Consider the following 10,038-nt stretch of genomic DNA (forward strand, 5'->3'; position numbering starts at 1 on the left):
ACGTGCGTCACCTCGTCGCTTCCAGGGTTCTAGGGTAATGTAGTAGTAATAATAATAATAATAATAATAATAAACAACTAAATGGAATGGAAAACGTCGGGGTAAAAATGTCTCAAATAAAATGTTTATTTTGACATGTGGTATAAAATTATTATTATTATTATTATTATTATACAGTACATTTCAAAAATAATAAATCACAAAATAAAATAAAAAATAAACAACTACCTAAATATAGGTAAACATGCTATTGTATAAAATAAATAATAAATAAATATAATCATATAATAGGGAATATAATAATAATAATAATAATAATAATAATAAATAAATTAGCTAAAAACACTCACAATTTATAATTTTTTTACTCAAAAATATAAAATAAATAACTATAGTGTTAGTATAAGGTGGCACAATGGCTTTGTGGGCAGCACTGTGGCCTTGCACCTCCAGGGTCCGGGTCTGGGGTCTGTGGTCTGTGTGTGTGGAGTTTGTGTGTTCTCCCCGTGCGTGGTGGGTTTCCTCTGGGTAGTTCAGTTTCCTCCAACAGTCCAAAGACATGCAGATTAGGCTAATTGGCATTCTCAAGTTCCCTGTAGTGTGTGCATCAGCATGTGGGAGTGTGTGTATGTGTGTCCTTTAATGGATTGGATACAGGTTCCCTGTGACCCTGTATACAGGACAAAAACTTACAGACGAGTGAGTCAACGAGTATTAGTATAATGTTCGGTTGGAGTATAAAATGGAGTAAAAATGTTTTGGGGGCTTATTTAAGTATTTACCTGTTTATTTTAAAAAACTGTATATTTCCGTAAACATAAATTAACTTATATTTATTTTATTTTATAGCATGTACAGTAAAGACGGCGGGAATCTGTCCAAACATTTTTCAAATTAAGTTTATTGTCATTTATATTACATTCATCTTAAAACAGTCAACCAAGCAGTTGTGAAACAAACAAAAAATCATAAAAAATAATAAAATAAAAGGTCGAAACAGCACACAGAAACAGTTAGTGATTAAAACCGATATGTTCTAAATGACAGAATTTCCGCAGCTTAACGCAGGAACTCTGATGCGTCTTCTTTTCCGATCGTCCAATCTTCAGCTCACACTCCTCCGCTAGCTGTGTTACTTTTATTCCTGCACACCTATTTACTGAAATAAATTTCACCATGTCTGTGAAAGACTCCACTGCAAGACCACTGCACTAGATCGGACGATATCATTTTAAAGCTACAATCAGTATGCGATTGTTTTAAATACTTATTTGACACTTTTATTAAATAGGAAGCAGTGAGTAAATGTTCTGGTTGTATTTAGTACTGTATGTATAACAAAAAATAGCTAGCTTAAAGATTACGGTAAAAATAATCAATAAACAAACAATGTTGTGGGAATTTTATCTGTATCGTAAAAAAATCTATTTTTATTTTAAATTAAAGATTACATTTCCTTAATTAAATTAGATTTTTTTTGCTGTTCTTGTTTAAATTTGTTGTAAGAGTGTCAGCAATGCTAATCAGTTCCATGAGTTAGAGGTTAATACTAACAGCAATCAGGTTGTAACTGTATTTAAACTAAGCATTTGTCACTAGTTTATTAATAGATCTGAGGTAAATGTTGACCTTCTGGATTGTTCCTTAACATTTCTGTCCCCACTCCGTCTTTACTTTGTTTGTTCTAAAGCGCTACTAGCTAAATCAACCTTATTCATTAGCTATTAGCATGCTAGCAATTATACTGGAATGTAACCATGACCACGAGGACATACAGCAGCAACGAAGTTTGTCTCTAGCAAGAAAACCATTAAACTAATCATGACTACTACACGTGACATGAAAATGTTTAAACAAGAGGTGACGAGAACAGCATAAGTGATGTAACCATAGCAACAATCAGAATATGGTGGTTTAGTGAGACATTGGTGGACTAAACAGCTAATGCTAAAACTAAAGATAATAAAGGAATTTTGGTTTTAACAATCAGTAAGTGTGTTACGAGGGAAAAATCTGTATGACATCACAAACTACCTGCAGATTTTATGTTACTGATTGTAGCTTTAAAATACCGTCATTAGAAAATCACTCGGAGCCGGAAGACGCAAAACCGAACCGAATGCCCAAGGAATCTAACTTTTAAGACTTCAAAAATAAACAGCAGTGATGAAGGAACTTTGCCAAATTCATTCCGGTGCGAAGGCTGTATTTTTATTTTATTTTTAAGCGATACTACGCGACTTGTGCAGCTAGTGTGTGTAACGCGGGATCAAACGAACAATTAAACACAAACACTCTCGTTTGGTGTATCACATGCACACGGCTTCATACACTTTATACGCTTAAATCATGAAATCTTATCAGAGAGCATGTGATCAAATGGAAACGCTACTGAAAATAATTATAGTGTTCATCAAAAGCCCAGAAAGTTATTCTATTATTATTATTATTTTTTGTAGACTGAGGTGCATGAAAGAGTAGCTGGAGTCTGCTTTTAATAAGGTTCAGAAACCCTTGGAGAAACTGCAGAAGGTTCCTGATACAAGTTCCTGTTTAGAAGTAAGAACAGATGTGCCCTGTGAAGCTGTTTGATCTCTTGTGGGCGTGTCCGGTCCTGTTAAACTGTTTAAAAGTAATAATCAATTAAACTGGTTTCTTTCTTACGACTAAACGATCAGTCAATCACATGTCCTGGTGGGCGGAGCTCCAGTGGCTTAGACATGGTGGATGTACAGGTTCAGTTTGAGTGACCTGATTAATTTTGAGATAATATGACTTCATTTTTTTTTATACTAAATTACATGGATTAATGATTAATCATCAAACGCCCAAGTCCAAGTCCTGTTACATGAATTTCGCGAGCTTGAGGAGACAAAGGAGAATTTAACCACAATCTTGATATAATGGAGCAGAAACATGAACGCTAATAATAACAATAATAATTTTGCTGTTTTTGTTTCTGATCTGATATTACTCTAAAACATTGCATGTTTTTAAGCGTCTCAACACTGATCACCATCAACATCCTGTCTTCCTACTTTTTAAATTAAACATTAGCATAGGGATAGGTGTGTGTGTGTGTGTGTGTGTGTGTGTGTGTGTGTGTGTATATAAAGGTTACTCTTGCACATCATCTGTGTCTAATTTGACCCAAAATGGAAGAAGCTTTAGAAATGGACAGTGAGTGAACAGCTCATGTGTGTGTGTGTGTGTGTGTTAGTAAAGGGTGTTTGCGTATGAGCATGGAAAAGCCGGGTGCATGTGTGCAAGTTGGGGGTGGGGGTGAGAGAGAGAGTAAATCTGACTAATGGTTAGGAAACACTGATCTAGAGCAGGAAGGAGCCAGAGGAGTGAGTAAGTGTGTGTGTGTGTGTGTGTGTGTGTGGAGGTCAGAAGCGGATAAATGTGGCGTCGATCTGCCGCACGCTGGGCAGCGCCAACATGATCTTGCGTCTGTACTGAGGGTCTTTCTGCAGCGGGTTGCGTTCCAAATACACCGTCTCTAATCCTTTAGCATTCTTTAGCTCGTCCAGGTCGCTCCAGTTCTCTATCTGATTATCATTCATCTGAGAAACACACACACACACACACACACACACACACACACACACAGAACAATTAGTATAGTCCATTTCAACACTCATTAGTTTAATATTACTGTATATCGGCTCCAGTCTGAAAGGAGCCATAGCATGGGATCCAAACCCTGAGCAGCTTCACACAGGGAACCTCAGTCTAAGGAACTTTTGCTGTGAGACTATAGATGTGGAACCAGGAACCCTCCTCTGTAAACCCCATCCTGGGAACCCGAGCCTAGACTCTAATCTTGTAACCTAATTTGGTCAACCGAAGACTATCAGTCAGACTAAGAAGCCGTTGAGCCTGGACACTACGAGGAGCAGAACCTACAGCCTGAACACAGGGATTCAGTCTTCACTTATCTCAACACTTCATCCATCACACATACCTCATTTCAACTACACTGGTGCCAGGTGGCGGCCCGCATTTACACTAGACAGGAGCTCAGCGGGAGCTGCATGATAATACGTCACAGGCCACGCCCACTAAACAGAAACGACCATGGCCGAAGTCAGTTTACTGGTTATTCTCCAAACTAGTATGAAAATGTATTTCAGTATCCAAAAGCAGTTTATTCGACGTGTTATAACCACTGAAAGTCTTTCTTCAGTTTTTTTAGTTTATACACTATTTGGTCGGTTGTTCGTGTGAAGCCTATTAGAAGCCACTTTTTTTTTATTTCTTAAAGCACTTTCCAATTTCTGCTGAATCTCGGCAAATGTCCAAAATGCAGAAAAAACGCTTTTGTTTCGTCCGCGCTCCACATTAACGGACTTTGGGTCTCCGCCATTTTTTAACGCTTCCTATAACTCCGCCCACCGCTCGTGATGTCATGGGTCCTCGCAACTAGACCAGCAGAGTTTAGGGGCCGGTTCGGTGCTTATTTTAGGGCACCGGCACCAAATTTTTTCTGTGGAAAAGCACGGCACTGGTTCCAAAATTGGGAACCGGCACGGGAACAGAGCAGTGGAAAAGGGGTAACACACAGTATGACTGCAGATCAATCCCTGCTATCCGTTATCACCCAGATGAGGATGGGTTCCCTGTTGAGTCTGGTTCCTCTCAAGGTTTCTTCCTATTACCATCTCAGGGAGTTTTTTTCTTTGCCACTGTCGCCCTCGGCTTGTTCATCAGGGACGATAAGAATCGTATTATTTTAATTCATACACGTTCACATTTCAGACAAACTTAATTCTTTTGATTGTGTAAAGCTGCTTTGCCCCAAATGTCAATTGTTAAAAGCGCTATACAAATAAAATGTCATTAAATTGAATCCATGACCCTGAGTGATCTGCTCACATCTTTAACACCTGAACACAACACTCACCCAAAATTCCTGCAGTTCTGTGAGGTGACTGATGTTTTCGATCTTCTTTATCCTGTTCGCTGCGATGTCCAGAGTTGTCAGTCTTTTCTGGGGAAAACATTTAAGATATGAAAGTGAATAGTGTCAACGAATAAAAACATCGGACTCACCAGTTGTTTAAGAGATCTCCCATCACACACATTCAGTTAATGGTTCGGCTCTATCCTTTCAGGGCTGATTAATGTCTTGGACTTTATTTATTCTCATTCTTTACTCAACCCTCATTCTCCTTAGTGATGATATAATTCGACCCTTATGATATGACGACTTTTTATTTGACCAGATGTTGTACAAATTACATTACACTACACAATGCACTCTGGTTAGTTTTTAAGTGGTGACTTTCATATACTCAGTACAGGAGTAAATAGCGACACTGATCATGTGGCACTGTTTGGATTGAGAGAGAGTTTTGGACCTACGTTGTTCTCGAGACCTTCAATGACCTCGATGCCGTTGTGACTCAGGTAGAGCTCCTTTAGGTTCACCAGGTTCTGCAGTCCCTCTAGTTTGGTGATGCGATTACTCTGGGGGGAGGAGGAGGAGAAGAATGTAAAGGTAGCGGGGGGGGCCGAGTCAGCCTGAGCATGGAGCTGGGCGTCAGGACTTACCTGGATGCTCAGGACCGTCAGGTTGTGGAGCCCGTCCAGGTTTTGCAGCTGCGTGATCTTATTCGTGCCAAGGAACAGACTGTCCAGTGTGGTGAGTGCGTCCAGGTTCTCGATGACCTACAGTAGAGGAACAGAGAACGTAAAGAGAGAGAGATAGAGAGAGAGAGAGAGAGAGAGAGAGAGAGAGAGAAGAGCTACTGGTTTAGAGCACGCCCGTCAAACTGGTGAAAGGCTTTTTAGCAATTTTTCATCCAAATTACTATAGGATGATGTCATTTGTGTGTGTGTGCCTCTTATTTATATTTATATAATTATACAACACTGAAGATACAGCTTATTCATTTGTGAAAAACTTTTCTCCAAAAAAACTGATTAATTTTTATTGCTACTAATAGGAAGAGGCGCACACTGATGACATCACCACCTCACACGTGAGAGGAGAAGGAGGCACGGGTCTGATGACATCATTCTGCTTAAACTGATCCAGAGCTATTTATTTATCAAGATCTTTTTTTTAAGCACACATTAATGACATTCAGCTGTGCCTGGGAAAACAGTTAAAGTCGGGTGCGGCTCCTGATTGGCTCACATGGTGGTTTTTTTCTGTCGTTGAACTTAAAGGGACTCTGCGCGGGAACTCACCCTGATGCGGTTGGAGCCGAGCTCCAGCATGTGAAGGCTAGTGAGGTGTTCGAGGTTAGCGATGTTCGTGATCTTGTTGTGCAGCAGGAAGAGCTTCTTTATCTTGGTCAGACGCTCCAGACCTTCGATCTTCCTCAAGAGGTTAAAGGATACGTCCAGCTGCCTGTCGCAGATTAACACAGAACCCAAATACATCAGCACATCAGCGCTTTGGGAAGAACACGACACACGTCATATCGCCGTTAAAACTGATTCAATTTTTTAAATGTGTCTTTTACTGAACACACACTTCTTATATATACAATATATTACATTAATCAGATATAATTTAAAACACAGGTGTGTATGTATGTGAATTCAATTTTCGTGTGTGTGTTGCTGTGTGTGTCTCACTCGAGCTCGGTTAAAGCCTGCAGGTTCTCCAGTTTGCGGATCTGGTTGTCGTACAGGTCCAGCTCCCTCAGCGACACCAGGCTGTCCAGGTTCTCGAGCTTTTTAATCAGGTTTTGTCTAAGAGAAAGCGTCTGACGACACACACACACACACACACCGCTGATTACGACTTCCACATGTGTATAAACCCTCTACAAGCCTCACATGTACAGTGTTTGGGATCTGGACTTTACCTTGGCTTTTTGCAGGACCTCGAGTCCCTCGATCTTCCCGATCCGACAGTGGACCAGATCCACGTCCTGAGAGGAGAAACAGATGTCACGGCTACGTCTTAGCACGCGTCCCTCCAGCCACGCCCATTTAGACCAACCATGGGGTTTACGAATCTTTCCAGTAACTCAGATCGTTTGTTTTGGTTCACCAGTGAGAACTGACTCTTTCGGTTCTCAAGCAGCTCTACTACTGAACACAGTCTGTGATCTGTAACTGCTTCTCTTTGACTAACTACAGGGTTTCTATTTCTATGGAAGCATTTTTATTAAATAAACTCACAGTACTCTTAATGTGAAAATATACAAGAAAAAAATATAAATCAGGTACTTAACAACTTAAGAGACAAAAACACTCAGAACCAAAAGTAAATGTAACACCATCTTTAAAGGACTTTCCTCTGTGTGTGTGTGTGTGTGTGTGTGTGTGTGACCAAACTTATTTACATTGTACTTTTTTTTTTTCATTTAGTCACTGTCAATGTTCGCGCTCCATGAGCTACACATGGTTACAACTGTGTAACCATGGCAACCAGCCGAAAAAACATCTGGAATGACTGCTAATCTCCAGTTTATAGATTCAGGCTGATGTCAGGGTTTATATTTGCTCACCTCCTCGTTCGGGTCGAGGGTGATGGTGTCCATATCGACAGGAAGCTCTTCTGGAGCTGGAGGAGCAGAACAAAGAAAAACAAACAGAAAGTGTGTTAATGCTGAAAAAAATGAGAGATCACAAACACAAACTGTTTATTTTTAATAAGGGTTAAATATGGAGGTTCTGGTATTTGGCATATGAATATAAGGCATATGAACCGAATTCTTGACATGGAGGAGAAATACAGGTTCATCACACTTCAGAAAAGATTAAATCTGTGTGTGTGTGTGTGTGTGTGTGTGTGTGTGTGTTGTGGCAGAGAGAGGGCATAAACTCGACTCCTGGCGTCACCTATGGAAGCTCTCTGTAGGTCTTCGACGTCTCCATTGACGCTCCTCCTCTTAGTCTCGTCATCGCCGGACTCCTCCGACTCGGCCCTCCTGTCGACTGAACCACAGGAAACCAGACGTTTAAACAACAGGCTATCCTGCAGTACAGGGTTGCCAGTGCCAGGCTTTTCATACAGAGGTGTGAAGGTGCTAATGGGGATTTGGTGTGTTCGGACATTACGTACAGAGCAGCCATTTCAGTGATTCTTTCTGCTGATTAAAATACTATAAACTGTTTTCCTGCTGCCATATCGTGCACTAAACTAACCTTATGTTGCCATGGAAATGCTGGACACGCCTCTAAACATCTCAGCCTTTTTATGCAATTGCTGGAACTGACTATAGATATAAATTTCGCTAGCTTGAGAAGACGAGAGGAGAATTTAACCACATCTTTATATAATGGAGCAGAAACATGAACGCTAATAATAACAATAATAATCTTTCTGTTTTTGTTTCTGATCTGATATTACTCTAAAACACTGCATTAGCATAGGGATGGGTGTGTGTGTGTGTGTGTGTGTAAAGGCTACTCTTGCACATAATCTAAGAATGTGTAAAAAAGTTTTTTTTCGAATCTGACTAATGGTTAGGAAACACTGAGATCAGGAGCAGGAGTGAGCCAGAGGAGTGAGTAAGGGTGTGTGTGTGTGTGTTTGGAGTCTGCTCAGGTCTCCAAGAATGCACTCCGAATTACTTACTGTGTTTATTATAAATTCCTAATAATCTAATCACTGTTTCAAGAAATCATGTTACCTTTATTAAACATTTTTGCCTAAATCTACAGAAAAAGTGACAAAAAAGTGACACAGTAAACATTCACTCTGTATTTTGTACTGATTCAGTTTAAACTGTGGTTAAAGACATCAGCTCGTCACCACGGTGTGTGTGTGTGTGTGTGTGTGTGTGTTAGAGCAGGGAACCTTGTGTTCTAGTTCACCTGGTCAGGTGAATTAAAATAGCTCAGAACCTTTCTCTCCTTTTTTTACTTAAACATTAAAGGATCAGATCCTCAGCTCCATAAAAACCTAAATTGCGTCATAAAGCTCAGCCTGTTCCTGCTCCATCCAGTCCTGTGTTTTGGAGGTTAGCATGCTAACTGGCTAGTTTGACATCCACGACTGGATTTGACGCGCCCTATTGTGTAATGTTTATTCACTTATTTATTTTTAAATAAACATCAATACATTATTTTATGATTTTGGCTATTTAAACAATAACTTAAATAAAACTGAGGACTGATTACAGCTATAATATTCGTGTCAGGGTTGTTTCTTTTTCCTATCCGTTTTCCTACACGTCCCGCCTCATGCGCTGGGATTGGTCAGTACTTCGTCCTCGCCTACAGTCCACCAGCTTCAACATCCAATCAGCGTTAAGGCTTAGAGTATTACGGCCCGCGACTCCGATTCCTCTAACCAATTAGGATGCACGAAGGCGGGATTTATCAGAAAACCAGCGGATAAAAAAATAACGGCGTTTCAGCTACGAAACCAGGCTATGCTAAGCTATGCTAATGTTGCCAGTCTATCGAACGTAAACAATCACACGATGCTAACATGCTAGTTAGCCGAATGAATGGTCAAAATTATTTGTTCGCCGAGTTCAAAGAATTACAAGATAAATAATTCGCCCGAATGTGCGGATAAAAGTGACGTGTAAATATATCATGAATGGATTAAGAGCGGGAGAGCGGAGCTAGCGGCTAGGAGCGGGTTTTCACTCACCTTCCATCTCCTGAGGCTCGCTAACAGACAGGGTAGCCATGTTCCCCCTCGCGACCCACCCACGGCCTAATGAGTGACAGCTTCAAGGACCAATCAGGTCGCTGCTGTAGAAACGCGTCATGTAGAAGAGTGTGTTACAGTATATAGAAGGAAAATATGGAAATAATTTTATAAATAAGACTACAATCAATTTGAATACTGAATCATATTTATGGGAGGCATTTAAAAAAAAATATTTCTTGTGGTCAATGCATAAATATGTCTTTAAATAATGTAGAAATATATTTAAAAAAATAATTTCCCAGAATATCATTGCTTATTATAATTTTTTTTAATAAAAAAATTAATAATCTAATCTTATTAACTCTACCTCCATATTTACCCCAATCCATTTTAATGAGTAATATTAGCTCAGGACACAATGACTTGGATTACAGTATAGTGTAAGTGTTCACGGTGACAGTGTG

At 39.8% G+C, this 10,038-nt stretch overlaps 1 protein-coding gene across 1 annotated transcript; it reads right to left on the minus strand.

Annotated features, from left to right (window-relative positions):
• Positions 1-883: 883 nt before the first annotated feature.
• ppp1r7 (protein phosphatase 1, regulatory (inhibitor) subunit 7) lies at positions 884-9,626 on the minus strand. The gene is made up of 10 exons (XM_053486991.1): positions 9,572-9,626; positions 7,807-7,902; positions 7,473-7,528; positions 6,825-6,890; positions 6,592-6,722; positions 6,199-6,361; positions 5,557-5,673; positions 5,368-5,472; positions 4,907-4,993; positions 884-3,566 (listed from the first exon to the last, which is right to left on the minus strand). Exons 1-10 carry the CDS (start codon positions 9,609-9,611, stop codon positions 3,390-3,392), a joined length of 1,038 nt encoding a protein of 345 aa, XP_053342966.1. The 5' UTR covers positions 9,612-9,626; the 3' UTR covers positions 884-3,389.
• Between the last annotated feature and the right edge of the window lie 412 nt (positions 9,627-10,038).

The sequence above is a fragment of the Clarias gariepinus genome, chromosome 25 (assembly GCF_024256425.1).
Source record: "Clarias gariepinus isolate MV-2021 ecotype Netherlands chromosome 25, CGAR_prim_01v2, whole genome shotgun sequence".
Taxonomy (NCBI): Eukaryota; Metazoa; Chordata; class Actinopteri; order Siluriformes; family Clariidae; genus Clarias; species Clarias gariepinus.